The 20,898-nt window shown below is 48.9% G+C and overlaps 1 protein-coding gene across 4 annotated transcripts in view; it reads right to left on the reverse strand.

The window, feature by feature from the left end:
• Positions 1 to 20,898, reverse strand: part of Glis1 (GLIS family zinc finger 1) — a 194,231-nt gene that overhangs the window by 9,324 nt on the left and 164,009 nt on the right. For 3 of the 4 annotated variants that reach the window (XM_048351354.1, XM_048351355.1, XM_048351356.1), the window contains exons 5-7: positions 12,825 to 12,986; positions 7,410 to 7,520; positions 3,679 to 3,811 (exon numbers count right to left, since the gene is read on the reverse strand). In XM_048351354.1, the coding sequence (XP_048207311.1) occupies positions 3,679 to 3,811; positions 7,410 to 7,520; positions 12,825 to 12,986 (406 nt within the window). The remainder of the gene's footprint in view (positions 1 to 3,678; positions 3,812 to 7,409; positions 7,521 to 12,824; positions 12,987 to 20,898) is intronic. The other variant, XM_048351357.1, reaches the window with a different exon arrangement.

Below are 20,898 nucleotides of genomic sequence, written 5' to 3' on the forward strand. Positions count from 1 at the left end.
CCTGTCTCTCAGGTGATATGGGGAGAAAGTCAGAGGCCAGTTCTAGGAATGTCAGGGGCTGTGGCTCAAGCTAGCATCTAGATGGGCTGGCAAGGGCCTTGGTTCTAGGCTTTGTGCTGGCTGGCTGTAAGGCCTCACATCCTGGGCAAGTACCAAATGCCCTCCAGTCTCCTACCACAGTCTTACCACTCCCCATCTCTGAGACCTCTGCCCCCAGAGGCAGCACTGTTATCCATCCATCCATCCATCACATCTATCTGTCCATCTCCCCATCCATCCATCCATCCATCCATCCATCCATCCATCCATCCATCATCTGTCCTAGCTCCATGTCTTCCTGGCTAGTTCAGATATATACCTGGAGGGGAAGATTATGGAGGGATCCTGGCATGGCACAGCACAGCTCAGCCTTTACCATTTAGTGCCTCCTTAGTACCTCCTGCCTGTCCATCTTGAACCAATTTTGGGGCTTGACAGCTGGGAGGTCCTGGAATCCTGATATGTCCCTCAACCATGCTGACCTCATGCTTCTCATGTCCTCACTGCCCATCACAATATCAAAGCCTGCTGAAGATGGCCCTGCTAGAGAAGGGCTTGAGGTTTCTCTACTCTGCAGAGAAGGAACAGCTTGCAGGGGCCTCTGATAACAGTGACAATCTGATATTTCCACTCCAGCTCCTTCTCCACCCATCTGTTCTGGACTCATCTTTCCTGGACCTCCCAGGCTCTGTCTGCAGCCTTTGCTGCTGCTCTAGTCTAGGTTCCTGTCTATATAGCCCCCTGAGGATAGACATATGGTGGTGACTGAGTGTGTGAAATGGAGACACTGAACATTGTATGAACAGACAGTGGACAGTGACGTAATTCAGTGGATTGTGCAGGGCCATGGGAGTAGGGGCCCCAGTCCTACCTAGCCTTCCCCCAAACATACTATTCCAGGTTGTAAAACAATGTCATCAATCATCAGTCATAAATGTTTAACCTCTGGCCCTAACATCTGTTCCCAACTGTGTCTCTGGCATCTGCCATGTGGCCTATAGAGGGCTCTGTTGGGCCCAGGCCAGGGAGTCCAGCTTGGATTTTTCAGACTGCTCCTTCTCTACTTGCTATAGTGGAGGGCAGGGGCAAGCATGGTGGTAAGTGTGCAGGAGATGCTCAGGGTGGTATGGGAATGGCACTAGCATTGAGAGGCAGGCCATATTAGATATTAGCCATAGCCAGTAATGGTGGCTCACACCTGTTATCCTAGCTGTTTAGGAGGTGGGAATCAGGAGGATCAAAGTTTGAAGCCAGTACAATCAAAACATTTATGATATTTCATCTCTATCAATAAAAAGTTGGGTGTAGTGGCATGTGCCTACAATTCCAGTTATATAGGAAGTATCAATAGGAGGATTTTTATAGTCCAAGTCAGCCCGGGCAAAAACATGAAACCCTACTTGAAAAACCATTAAAGCAAAAAGGGCTGGGAGTGTGAATCAAGTAGTAGAAATGCCTTTATAGCAAGTGCAAGGCTCTGAATTAAAACACCTAAAACCACAAAAATGAATGAATGAACAAATAAGAGAGCATCTTCAGGCCTGTGACCATGGTTTAGGTCTTTTTAAAAAAAAATTGTTTTTGTTTTTGTTGCCAGTCCTGGGCATGGACTCAGGGCCTGAGCACTGTTCCTGGCTTCTTTTTGCTCAAGGCTAGCACTCTGCCTCTTGAGCCACAGCACCACTTCCAGCTTTTTTCTACATATGTGGTACTGAGGAATCGAATCCAGGGCTTCATGTACACGAGACGAGGACTTTACCACTGGGCCATATTCCCAGCCCCATGGTTTAGGGCTTAAGGGGCACACACATCCTCAAGTTTATGTGAGCAGTGTGAAATTAACACAGATAGGGGGTTAGGCTCAAGGTAGCTGTTGGGATGTTCTGGCATATGTTCTCACAACAGGCCTCCGAGAGAAACTGAGGCCAGAGCAGCAAGTATGGTAGGTGTGAGAATACCCTAAGACCCCTCCATCTCAACTGACTTTGTCATGATGGCTTGTCTCTCAGTTGAGGATGGAAAAGACAGTGTTTGGAAAGGATGGTTACTGTTGGTCCTGTCCCCATCTACAGGGTCAACCCTGATTTGTATATCCTGCATCTTCTGCTGATGTTCTAGATGACTTTGGGTTAGTCCTTCTGTCCAGCCTCAGTCCTTCCAAGGTCTCTATGCTGTGGCTGCATGACCTTAGCTTTGGGCCACCTCTGCTAATCATGGTAGGCCCCTCTCCTGAGCTGCTGCTCAGGCTCAGGCTCCAGCAGTTAGGACCAATCACTGGGAGGTGGCATTGGAGATGTCCTCATCCTTGGCTAGGGTTATCTGTATGGCCCCTTCCAGCCTGGACAACAATTTCAGAATTCTGGTCCTATGAGATGCAGCTCTGACTAAGGTTATAGCCCTTGAAGTGTCCTTGTCTGGTGGGCCTGGAAAAAAGGTGAAAACCTATTCTTTTCCAAGGCTGATTAGTAAGGGCTCTGATGTTATTTTAAAATCTGTTGCTACTTCAATGGTGAAAGGGAAGAATAAAATTAGAAAATGAAAAATGTTTTGAATGATTAAAGTAACTCAAGAAATCCCAGAGGATAGGCAGAGTTTTCTGCTCTGAGGCTGTGGTTTCTTTAGGGAACTGGGGGGCAGAACAAAGGAACTGTCAGACAAATCTAAAGGCCACACTGCCCTTATCTGGGCTGCATTCCCAAGCCACGAGACCAGAAATTCTTACTGTGGCCTAAGCCTTCCCCATGGCAAGCTGCTGCTGGACATGCAGGCTTCCTGGGCTGGATGAGACCTTGATAGTCAGGTGGTTGGGCCTTCAGGGTTCTAGGGCTCAGTAGACCACTGAGCTCAATGATGAGTGAATGTGGTTGGCCAAGAGGCCCACCCTCTCAGTGCTTCAGTTTTCCTTGTGCAGGGGACTCTAACAGGACTCTAAGCATAGTGAAGGGCAGAAAGGCAGTTTTTCCCTGCAGGTGATCCAGCAGATGAGCCACAGGGTGAATCTAGATCTTATACTCAGGGGCACAACCACATCAAGGCATGTGGCTCTGAACGTGTCCTGTCCTGGATGCTGGCAACTCTTAGATGAGCCAGATAACCTGGGTTTCTCTGGAGCAACTCAAAGCCTGATGGTGGAAGTTTGGTGGAAGGTGCAGATGGGAAACAGTGAGAGGCCAGAGGAAGACTTCTTGGAAGAGGAGACAAGGAACCCTGCCCGGAGAGCAGGGCAGGAGCCACCTTAGTGAGAGAGGAGAGGGGGCTGGCAAGGTGTGCACAGGGCTCAGAGTGCAAAGGAGCAAAAGTTGGCTAGAGAACCACCTCCAGAGTGCCAAAATGGGGCAGGAGATCACACCATGAGTATTCAAGCCAGGAGGCATCTGGGGTCAGGCTGAGCAGGTATGGGCTTCATCCCACTGACAGTCAAGAGCTGGGGAGGAGTGTGAAGGAGCGTCTACTCAGACAGACAGGAGAAAATGAATGGAAGAAGGAACCCAAGGAAGGGCAATAAGGTCCAGAGGAGTGTGTGCCTTGCAACAGTTGCTCCATGTGGCCTGAACTCATGGAGCACTATTGACTTATGGGGATACTCAGTAGAGAAAGGGCCTCCCCTCCTGTGCCCTGGCCCTGCCTCCCACTGCATACCTGGGAGCAGCTCCTGGCCCAGGGCAAGACTGCCCTTCCCATCGCTGGAAGCCAGTTGTGTAGATGCGTGGAGCTGCTGCAGGGCCAGACACTCCGTCAGGACATCAGCCTCAGTCTCGGGGCCTGCATGCAGCTGGGGAGTGAGCAGAGGTAGGTCATGGTTGTGTGGGAGACTTTCCCATTGGACCCCTCGGGAGAAGGGCAAGAAGGTCATTAGCCCCAGGGCAAGAGCCTCCTCACTGTATCTCAGCTTCCTCATTTGTAAAATGGGCTAAAACTGCACATAGTGAAGATGTTGTTAGGTGTTAGCAGAAGCTAAGACAGGCTCAACATAAAGATTTTACTATAGGAAGTGCTTGTGTAAGACAATGCAGGGGATCTAGGAGGGTCAGGTGTCCTCTGAGACACCAACCCAGGGAAAGACTGATGGGGAGTTTCCTAGGCTGGGAGTCAGGGTTCCAATGTCTTTTAAGAGAGATGTGCTTGTGAAGAATTATGATCCCCAAGGGTTTCACAGTCAGTGGTTGAGAGTAGCCCATGGGAGGCACAAAGGCAGGAGGGATGACAAGCATAGCTGTCAGGCACTGCCACTGCCATCAAGGGTGAACTGCAGAGATGGGCATAATGGGCAGCAGGCATGCAGTGCCTGTCCCTCTTCCCCTTTCTCCGTTGTTCTTCCCTCTCCATGCAAGAGTAGGCTAGAAAAATTGGGTTCAAATTTCATCTGATGCTGGACAGATAATCTACCCTCTCTGGGTCTTACCCATCCAGCCTGTGAAACAAAGCACTGACAACCTGCATCTGCTATGTCCAGTGGACAGCGTATGGGACCTGAGTTGTCAGGCTAGCAGCAAGCCTGGGCTGGGTTATACCCAGCACCTTTACCAATACCCCTTGGATGTTCCCAGTCACCTCAGAACATCATCCCTTCTCTGGATGGATCCAGAAGAGAAGAGGGTGTTCCCTCAGGACAGTGGGTAACAAAGGATAGGCACCTGCATGGAAGGGGCCCTTTGTCCCAAGGAAATCCCAGAAGTTGGATTTCAGAGGTAGAGGCACCTAGACACTAGCTTACTTTACCCAGGACAAAACAGACCCAGAGCTTTGTCCCATATTTCTGGGTAACTGAGAGTCAGCCTACGGGGTTTCCCACTCTCCCAGGCCAGAGTGCCAGGATCAGGCTGGGGACAGCACGCCTGCCTGCCACTGCTGGCTCTCAGCGCCTGACCTAGCAGCTGTTTTCCATGTAAATGAAGTTTCTGGCAAAAGAAGGCCAAGGCATGTTCTTGTAGACCGCAATGTCGATCGGATTAGGAACAGCAGGAGAAGAGAATTAAGGAAGAAAAGCATTTCTAATTCTCTCTGAAACGCAGTAGGGCTGCCAAGGACTTGTCATAATACAAGGGTCGCTTTACCCAGAAAGATACATCATCCCCGATGGCTCTAATGGATGCTTATTGTTGGGAAGTTTGCAGATCTGCGGCTGAATCCCTGGGGGCTCTGTGTAAGCCAAGCATTGGGGCCTGGGAAAACCAGGGAAGGATTCTGGTCCTTGGGCACTAGTGTGCTTGGGACAGAAGCCTCCCTGGCAGGAAGCCCCAGCCTACTGAACCCTGGGCCACTCCTAGCCCTGCTCAGGACCCTCAGACCTGAGAATAGCATTAGGGAAGCTCTGGAGACAGATGGTGTGGGATGGGACTGGCTCTGTTCTTGCTGGGCTATACCATTCTTGGCTGCTTCATTAAAACTTCAAGCCTCAGTTCTCACTTTTCTAAAATATGAACCAAATGAGTACCCATGCCGATAGGATCACAGGGAGGACTAAATGAGATATAGTTTGAGAAGCACCAGGTCTGGTTCCTGAGCTGGGGGAGGCAACTAGGTTATTCTTAGGATGAATTTGGAGGTGGCTTCACCAGCATGCTCACTGAGCATGCTCTCAACTTGTCCTTCCTCTTCTCTACCACATCTTTTTTTTTTTTGGCCAGTCCTGGAGTTTGGACTCAGGACCTGAGCACTATCCCTGGCTTCTTTTTGCTCAAGGCTAGCACTCTGCCACTTGAGTCACAGTGCCACTTCTGGCCGTTTTCTATATATGTGGTGCTGAGGAACCGAACCCATATATATGAGGTGAGCACTCTTGCCACTGGCCATGTTCCCAGCCCTGCTCTACCACTTCTGATGGCTCCCTACTGCCTTCAGGATGGAGACATACCTAAGGTAGCCTGGCTGTCATTCTTCATGTACCAGGTCTGCTTGCGTCCACCCCCATTCCTGTTTGCCCCACTATGTAGGCTGAAACAGTCTACTTTCTCTGCCCACATTCCTTTACTCTTTTATTTGTGGCAGTATCCATGACCCATAGACTAGTGCTTAGATTACAATATGTGTTCCATACATCAGGCTGAACAAGTGAATAGCCTTTGGCTACATTAGAGTCCCTGGGATGGCTCCCATATTTCTCCCCACTTTCACAGCCTTGCTGGCATTCAAGTATCCCTGCTCCCATGTTCTCTCAGTAACTGAGTTTCCCCAGTGTGAGGCTCTGCCTCATACTGCTATCCTGTCTCTGCTATGGGTCTTGGTGACCCCCAGTAGCTCTCCTAGAAAGAACCCACCCACTCTGCTGGCTTCTTCCAGTGAATTCTCGTGCTCAGTTCTCTTCCCTGTCAAAAGGTGCCACCATCTTGCCCTCCTCCCTTACTCAAGTCTGGTTCTATGGTGTCTGCTGCCCCCCTGCTCTGCCAGCTCCTCTGCCATTTTTCACTGCCCCACAAGGCTTGCTCCTAGCATTGGCTTCTTGTCTTGCCTTTTCCTCCAGCACCCCTAACCCCCAAATAATTCTCCTCATGGCCCCAGAGGCACCTCTTAAGATGGCATGCATTTTTCTGCTTAAGAGATGGCACGAATTGTTCTTAAAACATAACTCAACTCCTGGGTAGAACTTTGAGCCTACAGTGGCTGCTCAGCCACATAGAGCTGAGTGTGCACTGACCTTGCCTGGGCCATATATGTTGCCAATTCTTGCTTATCACTGGTCATTCCCGAGTATCTTCTTATGTGAACTTACCTGCCCCATGCTCATTTTGCTTCAAGACAAATGATAGCACATACTCTCAATCTTCACTACCATCCTTTCAAGCAAACTCTCTTTTCCCTGTCCCCATCCCAGTAATAGGCAGGATGCAGAGACACAAAGGACCTTTCTAGAGCCACGGAGCTAGCACTGATGGAGCCTGGGTGGCTTTAAAACTCATGTCCCTAGCCAACTACGTTTGGTAGCTCCTGGTTCCATTTCTTTCTTGTAGATGGCATGACCCCCTATCTGTGCCCCTGACTACTTGCACATGCCCCTGCGGTTACTTTTATCATAATATATGGAGTCCTCTGATGTCTGCCTCTTGTCACTGGGAGGAGCACTGTACTTTGCTATTTTGTGCTCTCTACACCTACCTTGGGGCTGGACATCAATGATATGGTGAGTGGGTTGATAGGGAAGAGGTGCTGGGGGAAGTCTGTGGTTGGGCAAATGTCTGGATAGCTAGGATAAAGAGGGGCTGTGGGTCAGCAGATGCACTCAGGGTCGGGGTGAGAGGCAAATGAATGATGAAGAGTACCATTCACAGGTACATAATACACACAGGTAATATGGGTGCCTGGCCTGATACTGGACACTGGCCAGGACAACAGGGGGTATCTTCAGAAGGAGCCTGGCTGAGAGGCCATCTTACCTTCTTACGCACCTGCTGCTCTTTGGCAGAGTGGGCCTTCACATGCTTACGAAGGGAGCTGGGGTCTGTATAGCGCTTGGAACAGCCAGGGATCTGACAGGCATACGGCTTCTGTAACATCAGAAGGTCACAGGAAGAAAGTAAGGGACTGTCTTTCAGGGAGAGGGGCACCTATATGACCTGTGGGTAGAACCAGTAGGTGATGGGAAGGCACCTGACCTGGGAGTTATGGAGGGGCATTGCATCTTCTTCTACCATCATGCTGGGATCTTGAGTGAGCTGCTTCCTCTCACAGACCCTCACTTTTCTTCTCTACACAATAGGGCTGGCCTTGAGAAAAGTCCCCCTGTATTTTACAGTTGTAAAAGCACTGAGAATGTAGTGCAGGAGTCACATGACAAGCTACCCTGGCCAAGAACAGGAGGAAGTGTGGGATAGGATGGCTGGCCTGGGACTGATCGATCACACATGGTAGGCAGGTCCCGATGGCAATCGGAGGTCTTCTTCCCAACAACTGTGGGGGGTCACAAGGGAGCTGGCCTCAGAGAGCATGGGCCAGTAGTGGAGGACTGTGCCTTTTGCCAGCCACTTACTTGTGGTTCCTACTTCTTTCTCCTCTAGAAGACAAATGAGAGATCCCAAGCCATTTCCACTGTCTCTACTTATACTCCTGTTTGTCTTCCTTCAGTTCCCAGGCCTCTAAGTGCTTTTATTTAAAAAAAATTTTTTGTTAATAATTATGAACATTTATTAAGCACCAGGGGTATAATGCAATGGTTGCTATATAAAAATATGCAATTATTCATACAGTTCCCTGCCATAAGCTTACAATCTAAAATAAAACACAAGAATGCTGTAAATCTGTCACAAAAATTTTCTTAAGTTAGAAATGGCTATACTGACAAGTGGATGAGGCAAAATAGCCTATTATTTCAGGTACAGTGTTAATAATAAGGCTTTACACATGATCTACTTTTCCTGATTATATTAGGCTTGCTAGGAAAAAAGAGCACTTAGGAATTTGGTAAAAAGAAGAAATTATTGTAGATGGCCCTGTAGAACTTTAAACAAAATGTTTATTGGGCTTGAGTTTCTCAGTAGCTAGAGAAATCCCATGAAAAATATTCTGAACTAGACCATTTTGTCATTTATTATTTAAACTTGGTTAATTTCTTCCTCCTACCTTACATGTAAGGGCTCCAATGATACCATATCAAGAAAATAAATACTGCATCTAGATTAACATACTCTAGTATGTTAAAGGCCTAGTGAGCTGACCTTCTAGGAAGTATTATTTTATATTTTAAAAGAAGATTGAGTAAGATAGCAGTGGGACCTCTGGCTATAGGAGATAATTAGTTATGTATGACATGTAAACAAAGGCAGTCAAATCTAAGTGCTTTTATATGACAGCCAAGGCCTACCTCAAGCACTGGCCTCTAGTACCCCTTTGATGGCTCCCTGGTGCTCAAAACATAGGCTATTACCTAGTACTGCAGCCTTTTGAGGCTGTGGCCTTCTCCACTCTGTACCTTTCCTATGCTCTTCTCACTAGACCTGACCTCTAAATCTTCAATCCCTCTACTGAGCCCACATTATCTCCTAGGCTGTCCTTAAATCCCACCCCCTCCACAGGCCCAAGGTTCTCCCCATAAATGATGCTAACCCTTGGCTGCCATTGAAGCCTCTTCTACCATGGCAAAGACCCATTTGATATGGCCTGTTTCAGCAGGTTATGCCAGGAAATCAACTGCATTTATATCTCTCCAGGGGCTTCCAAAAACCCTGATGGGGACTTTAGCTGCTATTGGGGCTTGATGTGCACCATAGTTCTTCTTTTAAATACACTGAAGGGCTGGACCCTCTGCCTCTCAGGAAAACAGGGGACGGGAGAGTGTTGGCAGAAAATGACACTCTCAGAGTGATTCCCTGGGACTGTTGTGTTCTGCCAGACATACCATGTGGACATATCCAAACCTCCAGACCACTTTTCCCTTGCCAGATTATGGGCAAGTTGAGAGATGTGACCATATCCCAGGGCCCTCAAGGGGAGGGAAAGTGGAAGGAGATGACCATACCTTGGAGCTGCCACGGAGAGTTGCCAGGTTAAAGAACGGAGGAGAGCAAAAAGAGAGAGTCAGTGGTGAGATGTTGCTTAGGCTTATAGTAAGGTGGAGGCAGGGATGGGAGGCCTTCTTAGACTGACCACTGCCCACCCCACCATGTGTCTTTCACATGCACATGGACCCCTCTCTCTCATGAGCCCTGACCCCCACTTGGAAACACATTCAACACACACACACACACACACACACACACACACACACACACACACTCATATTCTCATTCATTCTCTCTCTCTCTCTCTCTCTCTCTCTCTCTCTCTCTCTCTCTCTCTCTCTCCCTCCCTTCCTCCCTCCCCTCCCTACCATGGGCCCTTTCATGTCCCTGAGCTGGCTTCAGGCCCTGTCCCTTGAGGATGCTGATATAAATCCACACGCTTTTGTCAAAAAGCAAACAAACAGAGCTCCATGTAGCAGGCACACATGCCTGGAAACAGGGCAGCAAGGCCCATCTCTGTGTTTGTTTTTCCAGGGCTTGACGTGTATAGAACATTCCTCAGGCCCAGCTCCCCAGAGCCCTCAGGAAACCCTGTGACTGTCCCAAGCCAGCAGCCAAACCCCAGGCCTGGAGTCCCCACACAGGCTCCAAGCCCAAGGCTGCTCTGTTCCTGTCAACAAGGTTACTCATCATCATGTGTGAACTGCCACAGTGGCTCACAGAACCTCTTAGGCCTGTGCAGAGGACTGATCGTCTCTGGATCATTGGCTAGGTGCAGCAATCTGCTAAATCCCCTTTGAGTCTCACAGTATTCCACAAGAATAATCCCCATTTTGTGGAGAAAGAGAGTGAGGCCTCTGTTATGCCAACAAGACTGTGAGTAGGCGCTTCTGCTGGGATGCTGCCTCTGTAGCCCTAAACAGCCCAGTAAAGTAGGCAACAGAGAATTTATAATCTCCCCCCATCCTACTGATGGGGAAACTGAAACTCATCAACTGAAGAATGAGAGCAGGAAGGCAGCTTCTTCAGTTCTACACTGGGACTTTCTTTGGGCAGCCAAGGATCAAACCCCACACTGGATGACTGGGTCATGGCAAGATTTGTGTGGCGTTCAGTCTATGAGCAGTAGCACAGGAAGAGGGGCCATACAGATGTGGACCACCATATCAGCCACTCCAACACCAATAACCTCTCCCTCTTCTTGAGAGGAAGACATTTTATCTTTAAATAAACTAAAGCCCATAGAAGTCTGGCAGCTGTCCTCAGACTTCTGGGACAGGTTGGAGGGTCAAAACCAGAACCCAGGCCCTGGTCGTCTCCATTCTGTTTGGAGACATTTTCCTGTCCATAGGGAGCCCCATATTCTCTAGGCTGGTGGGGGAGGGGAAGCATAGCAGGAACTTCTGGAAAACAGGCACTGCCCTACATGGGCCAGATCCACTGGGCCTCAGCAGAGTGGAGGCTGGGACACTGGCCTAGCAGCAAGGAGCTGCCTCTGCTCTTTATGCATGGAACTGAGTGCAAGTAGGGCACTGGGATTTGATGGATGCACCTCGCATATTTCCCAGGGACCTCTTGGGCAGATGAGGCCTGGGATAATCCTTGTGCTCTTTCTATGCCTGCCTTACCCTGGCCCTTGGAGCGCTCTGTTCACATACCAACTGGGGCCAGAAGCCTGTTTCTTTGGGGCTAGGTCTAGGAAATGCAGTAAGGATGGAGGAAGGAATGAGCTAAACCAGTGTGGGTCAACGATAAGCCTCTGGAAATGTTCCTTAGGTCAGGAGGTGAGGAGAAGGCACTGTTGGGGATGCCTTATGGCCCAAACATGACCAGGGAGCTTTAGGCACAAAGTATACCTCTTAGGGCAGGCCAAGGTGTCAAGAGCCCTAGGGATGAGAAGGTGATTCAGGGACAGGGATTTGCTCAAACCACATCTCACTTGAGGTACAGAGCAACCTTTGTCAGCAGAGCTTGGAAAGGATGGGAGTTGGGTTCCCACTAGAGACTGTTCCTGACCATCCTGCCCCCTCAGATATAGCCCTCCAGGATGGTTATCACATCAGCTTCTCAGCTGAGTACTGGAATTGGAGTCAGATGATCCAGGTGTGTACCCCAGCTCTACCACTTGCCTTCTGTCAACAGGGACATGACTGTGCGAGTCTCAGCTTCATTTACAAAATGGAACAACAGGCAGACATGTGAAACTGTAGGAAGCAAGAGATATGTAGAAGGTCCAACTAGGGTCTGGCGTGGCTCCATTAATTCTCTTTATTTTTGCTCCATCTTCCTTTCTGGGTAGGTTTTTCTAGGTATAGAATATAGGGCTTGGACCAGAGAGCTGTTAAGTGTCCTTTAAACTTTGGCCTCTGCTAGTTCATGGTTCCTTAGTGTGGAGAGGGTGGTCACTCTCTTTTTTCATCTGTACACTGGATAGGCTAGGCCCGACAGCCACTCAGACCTCTCAGCACTGTCCCCCTCCTCAAGCTCCCAAAAATTTCAGAGAAAAGGATTTGTGGCCCAGATATAGATTCTGGTTGCAGACTCTAGTCTCCTGTTGTATATATGGAGGCTGGGGTCCTCCAGGTCACCTGCAACCTTCCTCAGGACCCATAAGACTATTGTGAACCAGATCTGTCATTATCCAACTATGTCAAGTAGGTCAGGGACCTCTGATGGCAGTACAGCATGAAAATAATATTTCAGAAATGCTGTTAGTTGCTCTGGTCTTTGTGTACCCAAGGAAAGGCTTGGGATGACTTGGGATAGAGTGGTAGGATATCTACTATCTAGCTCAAAGGAAGAGGAGGAAAGAAATGCAGGCACTTGGAGGTCACGCTGCTGTGGCAGGAGCCTGTCTGTGTCTTACATGCTGTCACCTCAACTTCATCTACAGTCCTCAAGGGAAAAGAGGATGGTGCTAGAGAGCAAGCCTGTCCCCAGATGGTGTGTTGAAGAGCAGGGAGTAGTTCTGGGTATAATTGACTTGAATAAGATAGGATGTGGGGATGGGGAACACTTTCCCAACAGGATACAGGAGCATGCTAGGGCCCAGGCTGGTACCCATGGACAATTTGGGAGATCTCAACTGGGGGCTCTGCTGAGTTTGCATCCAATGGGACATCTGGCAATGTTTACAGATATTTATTTGTCACAACTGGGAGGCAGAAAATCTCCTCCTGTCTACCTAATGGATAGAGGTCAGAGGTACCAATACACATCTTATAATGCACAGGATGCACTTGGCTCCAGATTTTTAGATGGCAAAGGCAGGATCTCTGTGAGACACTAGCTCTGTATCAGGTGGAGGATCTGTTTATAACCCCATCTGTCCCTCAACTTTGTTCTTGGGCATACCGTGTCAAGATGGGTACGCTGGTGCTTGGCGCGGTCACTGGAGTTGCTGAAGGCCTTCTGGCAGCCTGGGTGCTGGCACAGGTAAGGCTTCTCACCTGTGTGGCTCCGTAGGTGGATCTTGAGGTTTTCCAGCCGTGAGAAGGCTTTGCTGCAGCCTTCAAACTGCAAGAGAGAATAGTGAATAGTGAAAGGCTTCCTTATTCCCCTAAGAGCCCACCCACCTGGAAATGCCCCTTTAGACCTGCTTGACCCCAGTCCCTCAGCCCTGCTGTCCCTCCCAAGCACTCACAAATTTTGGTTCAGCTCTTTTTCAAGTCCTTTGGGCCCTCAAAAGTGTGTCCTGCTTTACAATGGGCCTCACAGTCTGGGAAAGAATTATTTCTGCTTCCAGAATGCTACAGTGCCAGTTGTGCTTTGGCTGTAGCCCAGCCCAGAATCAGAATTCTGAGGGCAGGTCATTTCTAAGCTCAGGAGCCAGGAAGGTGAGACCTCACCCTGGACCTGAGGGGTATTTGTCCCAAGGAGGCTATGGGTAGTATCCTGGACCCCTCTGTCCTGTATGTATTTCCTGGTTTCCAAGTTGAGGCTGTGGGCCAGCCCTCAGGGTTGCCACACTGAATGGCAAGGGCCCTCATCCTCCATGCTAACTGCTATGAGAGACAATAACCACATCAGCATATGAAAATGGCTTTGATTTATCATCTGGCTATTTAGTATTCTATGTCCACCATTTACCAGTCCCTGTCCTGGGCAGTGTGCAGAGAGTGGGTTTAGCATAGCCATGTCATGTTCCTGGATAGGATGTGTATGTAGTGGGGAAATAAACCACAGTGCAGAGTGAGGAAGAGCAATGTGGAGCCTCTGTTCATCCTGACCCTCCTCCTGTAGCCCTGGCTGCGTGTCCCTGCAGCCTCCACCCTAATCCAACCTCTTTTCTTAGAGTGTTTTCATATCTTACTCCTCCATGTTCCTCCTGCCCCAGTCCACACAATTGCCCAGAAGCCAGTGACCTAGGAATGGACACTTTAAGCAGGCTCCCTGCTTGAAGTTCTGCCGCCCTACTACTCAAACCTCCTCACCCTCCCCTCCATTGCTGCTTGTCTCTCTGTGTCCATACTCTAAACGTCAGAAGACAGCTAGGCCATTTCCAGCTTTTTTTTCATGTAAATTGTGCAATGAATAACCTCTCTCTTGGCCATCCAACACTTCTCGCCTCCTTGGCCTTCAAAGTCCAGCTCAAAGGCAGGTCAGGATAGGCAGCACACCTCAAACCTGTGGTACATCTGGCTGTCCCTTCTTGCTTCCCACCTCCCCCTGCAATGTGACTCTGTTTCAGCAGGACTGAGGCTCTGGCTGTGTAGATCCTTATGGGGGAAAGATAGACAAAAGTGGCTATGATGTGATGGTAGGTGTTTAGCTATGCAACTGTGAAGTATGAGGCACCAATGTTTCCACCTCAGAGACACTGGTAAAAAGACCACAACTAAGACAGGATATAAACCAAGTGTGACACCAAAGCCCAGTTGCTTTACTTGCTGCCTTTCTGGGAACAGGGGAACAGGGGAACAGGGGGAGGTGACCCTTAGGAGGAAGGGACCACAGAAAGCAGGCTCATCTACAGCCACTGGCATATCCAGGGCACCCAATGTAGACTAGGACTTATGTGAGCCCAGCCCTCAGCATGAGGGTAGTAAGGGCTCTCAGCAGCAGGAAGTTTAGGGTAAAGCAGAGATGCCTATGTTTCCTAAGCTCTAGGGCTCCCACAAATCTGCTGCTCCATACCCTTCCCCTGAGCTCATCTGCAGAAGGAGGAAGTTACTGAGAGCTTCACAAATCTGTGTCTACATCTAGAACCCTTGACTCCTTCTTCTCTGTGCTATGTTTCTTTTTTGCCTTCTAAGGCACTTTATCTGTTAGTGAATTGAAAGGTTTTGCATAAAGAGGACTGCGGGCAGAGATCAGACCTGTGGGTTGGGGTAGGTCAGTACCTCTAACCAGAGCAGCTCTACACACCTGGTCATTTCTGACATGGAATTATTCATTTGGACCATTTGGATCCATTTAGCCTGTGTGGGGTGAACTGAGATATGGAAAGAACTCTGCCTCTCCAGAAGCACAGAAGCCCATGCAGGAGACATACAAACCATCTTAAAACATCATGCTTGAGATGTAATGGAGGCAACACAGAATAGATACTTCAGCCAGCCTGAGCACCATGAAATAGCTGTTTGGGTAACTAAAAACTGTGTGGAGAAATGGAGAGGGAGTGTAGAAGGCATGGGAAGCCAGTCATGCCAGCACCTATGCATTTACTCCTTTACCCCCTACTCTGCCTAAGCCCAGAACCATGACCAGGGGCCAGGCCAGGGGCATGGTGGGTCAAGGAAGGGCAGGTGTGGGAGCACCAGGGTCAGTTCCACCAGATCCCCTGTGGAGTTCTCTCTGTGCTCACATGTAGTGTGTACTGTGAGGTGCTTAGTGGGTGGGGAGCCTGCAAGGAGGTCAGAGACCAGATCATAGGTGCTCAAATGTCAGGCATGAGTCTTAACTCTACCTCAAGGATAATGGGGGCCACCGAAGGGCCTTAGAAAGGGGACAGAGTCAGATAGGTGCTCTTAGAAGTTACCCTTGGCTTCTAGTGACAGATGGGGCTGGAGGAGGAGACAGAGAGAAGGCAGTTACAGCAGCTAGATATTCACTGTGGTCTAACACAGAAGGAAGAGTCAGGGGAGAGCTTCTAGACAAGGGTCCAGAGACAATACCTCCTAAAGGCCTAGTTACAACTACACATCTTGCTCTACTGCAGCCAGGCCATGGCAAGTCTTCACAACTGGGTTTCAGAAATGGTTTCCCTTCTATTTCCAGATGCTGTGACTGTCCCATACATCAGAACCAGAAGAGAATCCTGTGCTGGCCCCTGCTCATCTGCAATGGCATTGTGCCAGGTTCACCTCTATTTGTGATAAAGGAGCCTCGGCTCAAGAGCAGGGCTTCCTCTCAACATCCAGCTTGTTCTTTGTTCCTTGCTGGTCTGTGCAGGGAGGGGATGGGGCCGGCTGAGGGCAATAACTCCTCTGAGTTGCGTGATTTTTCTGACTTTGGGAGCGTCTGCTCACTCTGGAGATCAGTATATCATCTTCCCCCAGGGGTTCATGGATTCCCTATCTGGGCCAACCTTCCATCTCAGACAATTGTTCTCACTCAAGCATTTGTTCAGAATGTGCTCCTCCCGGGACACCTTCTCTCCAACTCTCTGACAATTTAATGCACACATTTTTCAAAAGTCTGGGAGCTACAGTTTGTGTTCTTGTCATCTAAAATGGTCCCAATGGTCTCTGTCTCTCTCATCCTCACATACCCCACATATCTGTTGAGGAGTGATGGCTGTCTACAAACCTCCCAGGAATCTCCTTCCCAAAGGCTTTGGCTCAAGTTGTTCTTGAGGCCTGGATGGTCTCTCCATCCTTCACTCATTCAGCAAACACATACACACACCCCACACTGCTGCCTAAACACTGCATTCAAGGAGAAGCCTTCCCCACTCATTCTGCATTGCCCCTGAGCTTATAATGGGAGTGTCTCACTGCAGCCCTACCTTCTTGCAGCAACTCCGGTTTTGAGAGCAGGGCTGGCATCTTCCTCATGGCAGTGAAGGTGGGTAAGAACAGGGGTAGCTTGTCATGGTGATTCTGTGAGGACACTATGTCACCTGTGTCCATGAGGTACATGCACACACACACACACACACACACACACACACACACACACACACAGTGCTTATGAGTGTCAACTCAGCCTTGTCCTGTATACCCACAACTCTGGCTTTTCAGAGCAGAGGTGCAGGGTGGTCTATAATAAGCAGCTGTTGGGAATGCCTGATAGTAGTTGCCTATCCTTCTGGTAGATCTAAAGGAGGCATCAGATAGAGAAGGGGCACTGCCCCTGGGATGAGGATGCTGCATGTATACCTAGCAGAACCACAGTCCTATCAGGACTGGTAACCAAGACTTGCTTTGGGCCTTAAAGGCCTGTGGGCTCTACCTGCAGCATCCACCAACATTCCCATACTCCACAATGGCACAGATGGAAACAGAGGCACAAAAAGGATGAGAGGAATCATCAGGCCAACAATTGGTATGTCCAGATCTGCTGGGCCCAGTGCTGTCATAGATGTGTTCTCTCTTTTCTATGAACCCTCTGGGTAAGTGTGCCCAGAATAGGAGCTGAGGCTCTGGCACAGTAAGCACAGTGGTTATAGACACAGATTTTGCTGTAACTAGCCAGCTGTTACCTTGGATATTTCTTATTAAGTGATCTTAGTTGCATCATTTTGACTCAGGGAGCCTCAGTTCCCTTTGTAAGATTGGTGAGTTTTATCAACTGTGGAGTATGATTGTAAAAATTTAAATCACATACAGCAAATCCTGATCTCGGTGCCAAAATCCCATGTCAAATGCATTCATTGTAGCTGTCACTTAAGGTCACAAAACAGGTAGGTAGTTTGGGTGCCAGTGGCTCACATTTGTAATCCTAGCTATTCAGGAGGCTGAGATCTGAGGATCATGATTTGAAGCCAGTCCAGGCAGGAAAGTCTGTGAGACTCTTACCTCCAATGAACTATTCAAAGTAAGTCATAAGTGGCACTGTCTCAAGTGATAGAGCACTAGCCTAGAGCAAAAGAAGATCAGGGACATTGTCCAGGCCTAGAGTTCAAGCCCCAGGACTGGAAAAGAAAAAACAAAAAACAGGTAAGTAGTAGAGTCTGCCTTGGGTGGCAACTCCCTGGACTGTTGCTCCTCTGCCGAGTTGTGGGTGTCCTCCTACTTCCCCCATATCCACACATGGATGAATGTGCTCAGAGCCCTAGGAAAGGGATGATCTGGGGGAGGGGGCTTTTAGTAGTGGGCTGGGGAATTACAAAAGCCTTTCTGAAGAAACTGATGCCTGGGAAAATTTTGGAAAAACAGAGTACCAGCAAAAGCATTTCAAGGAAAGGGCAAAGCATGAGCACTGGCAACGATATTGGTTATGTTCTGGAACAGTTAATGATTCGCTGAGAAGGCAGTAGGGAAAGAAGAGGGGAAGCAGAAAGAGTTTCAAGGCTGCCTTCATTCACACACATGAGTGGAGATAGATTCTAAAGTAGGTGAGTTCTGGAACTTGTGATCCCAAAAGACTTCAAAGAATTCTCCTGTGTGATTACTGACATAGCTCAAAAAATGGTGTGACTCAAGACTATTCCTGAAGTCCAGTGCTGCTTGTGCTGGCTAGACCACTTTCTACCTGGATAACTGAGTCAGGACTCTGTTCTATCTTCTTTAACCTCAGCATCCTACCTACCACCAGTGCAAGGAGATGCCACTCTTCAGCATCTTTCAGGTCTGCCTCTCCTCCTCTTGTGTGATAACTAGGCCATTGTGTGTTCTCATTTTGGACAAAGCCAGGCTCAGCCCAGGCCATGAGCGGATGGTGGAAACTATCTCTGTGATGCTACCACACAGAAAGGAAAAACGGATGGTATAGTGGAGAAGACAGTGTGGCTGATCCACAGTGCAGAGCCTTGAAAGTTCCTGTTCCCACATGTGGGGCGTGTTACAAAAGAAGATTAAAATAATGGGGGAAAATACCCCAGGAACCGTGAAGCCCCAGACCATCTGGAGCTTTATAGTAACAGGCAGGGGAAAATCAGAGCCTAATTGAAAAAAGTCCACTGCAATCCATTACCACTGCGTGCAGCTCACAGGACAGAGGGCAGGAGATGAAATACAGAGGAAAGCCATTGCAAAAGGGGGTGGCATCTTTCTTTCCAGGCCTGGCCCAAAGGATCCTTCTAGTTCTGGCTGGATACGGGGAAGGCCAAAGCTGAGGACCTGCTGGACTTGGGTCAAGCATTGGAATCCATAGGGCTGATCAGCAAATTACCCTCTCTGAGCCTTTTGTTCTTCTGTAAAAGGGCTAAGATCATCTGGAGTATAGATGCCAGCACACAGATGGCACTAGGTAATGTATGTTCTCTCCCTCTGGCACCTTGAAAAGGATCAAGGGCCCTATTTTATATATGATGTATGATCTATGCAAGAAACCACACAGAGGTTTACACTCTGGCTTTACCACTGAGAGCTATGAACAAGTCACATCCCATCAGTCCCCTTGTTTATCTCTTCTCTAAAATGGGTCCATCACAAACAGCTCTTAGAAGTAAATAAATGGATATGTTCAGAGTAGGAGCTGGCACACAGTTAGTGCCTAATGAATGTCAAGTTTCATGCCTGTGGCCGATGTAGCCCAAAGGGAAGGCCTAGTTTCTCATGCCCTAAGAAGGATCTGGACACAGAGAGTGGAGAGGAGGTTTGGAGGAACAGGGCACGGGGCAAGTAGGGAAGGAAATGCCTGCAGTGTTGGCATTTCCAGTGACTTGCTTCTAAACAAACACATTTCTGGTTTAAGGGTAAAATATATTGGGTTACAACAGTCTGGCAGGCTATTCAGGGATCAACTTCTCATTTTTGTACAAACTTTTAAGTTACTTTACAATGATTTAGATGGGAGAAATGTGTGGTGCCACATCCTTTCCCAAGATGTCAAATAATTCAGTGGTTGGCCAGCTTTAAAGGCTAGCAAGCTGGGAACTGATGTCTACTCTTTGCTACCCCCACTCTCCCACCTCTGAGAGGGAGACTGGCTGTCCCTGATATTATTGACCTATGATCCTGCTTGGGGCTCCCAAGGGTTGCCTGAGGCTCAGGTTCTGCCAATCCTCTGGGAGTTGGGAAGGAACAAACTTGGAGAGCTGAGGTGGTAGGTCTGGAGGCACTGGCCTGGGCTCCATGCTCTGGACTTGGGGGCTGAGGACCCCTGAGGGTATGGTCTATCTATCTGCCTGCACAGGAATGCATGGGGAGCTGTGTTCAGGAGGAAGCTAGTGTCCCTATGGCAGCTACCACATTCACTAGGACACTGAGCTTAGGCCAGACCCTTTCTAAATTCCACTTCCTTAAGTCCCGTTAGGGAGGTACAGCAGCTCATGTTAGAAGTGAAAACTGAGGCACAGGGAGTTTAGATTATGTGTAAGGGTTCCACCCACAGCTCAGAAAAGATGAAATCTCACCACAGTGCTGAGTTCTATGTCCTGGAGCATATTCCTGTCCCAGGTAGCCATGACTATGGAGGTCATGAGATTCTAAGTCAGTGTGGAATCCCCTTCACTTGCTCAGCTCAGCTCACTAGGCCTTTATAATCATCCAGAGAGGCTGGAAGATAGCACATAACAGGGCAAGGGAGACTTGTGCAGAGTAGTCACATGCCTCCCACCTAGAGCTGGACAGCGGGGTGCTGATTTGGAAGGAGGTTCCCAAGGTTAGTAGGACAAAGGCTTCAGACAAGCTAACCCCTTCCCATCACAATGACCCAGGCCCCAATCTGAGAGAAAGGTCTTGTCCAGGCAAGAAATGTTTTTCCATTCGTTGAAGGAGTCCTGGAAAGGTAGCCAGCCAGTGAAGGCCCAGAGGACCACGAAGGCCTTCTAAGCATGTATGGAACCCTCCCCAAAGGAGAAGGTGCCAGGGACTGAATCTGCTTCCACTGGGACCCCAACAGTTAATTGGGATTCAGTACTGAGCTATGGCTAGACAACACTGGGAAATGGAGAGGGGAATTGTTGGGAACCAGGGCCCTTCAGAGAGCAGGCAGCTGAGAGTGGTTGGTGGATGTTCCTGTGAGCACCTGCACATGTCCCTCCCCACCCCTCCACTAAGCCACCCAGCCACAGACACACTTTACATCATGATCACTTCTCCTTCCAACCAAGCTACATGTTAGTCAAACATCTCCATGGCACCTGTCCCAAGGAGAACTTGTCCTGTGCTAGCAACTTTAGGGCCACATCCTGCACAAGACCACATGGCTCCATGTCATATCCTAGTATCATTAATTGAAACCAGTGCTCAAACTCATTTAGTGTGCATAGTAGAGATGAATGGGAGAAATGGTAACAATGTAGGCCAGATAATAAGCCTTGCACACACATGTGAGCTAGGGAGGCAAGTTACCAGCAGGATCCAATTCTACCCAGAAA

The sequence above is a fragment of the Perognathus longimembris genome, chromosome 7 (genome assembly GCF_023159225.1).
Source record: "Perognathus longimembris pacificus isolate PPM17 chromosome 7, ASM2315922v1, whole genome shotgun sequence".
In the NCBI taxonomy this organism is placed as follows: Eukaryota; Metazoa; Chordata; class Mammalia; order Rodentia; family Heteromyidae; genus Perognathus; species Perognathus longimembris.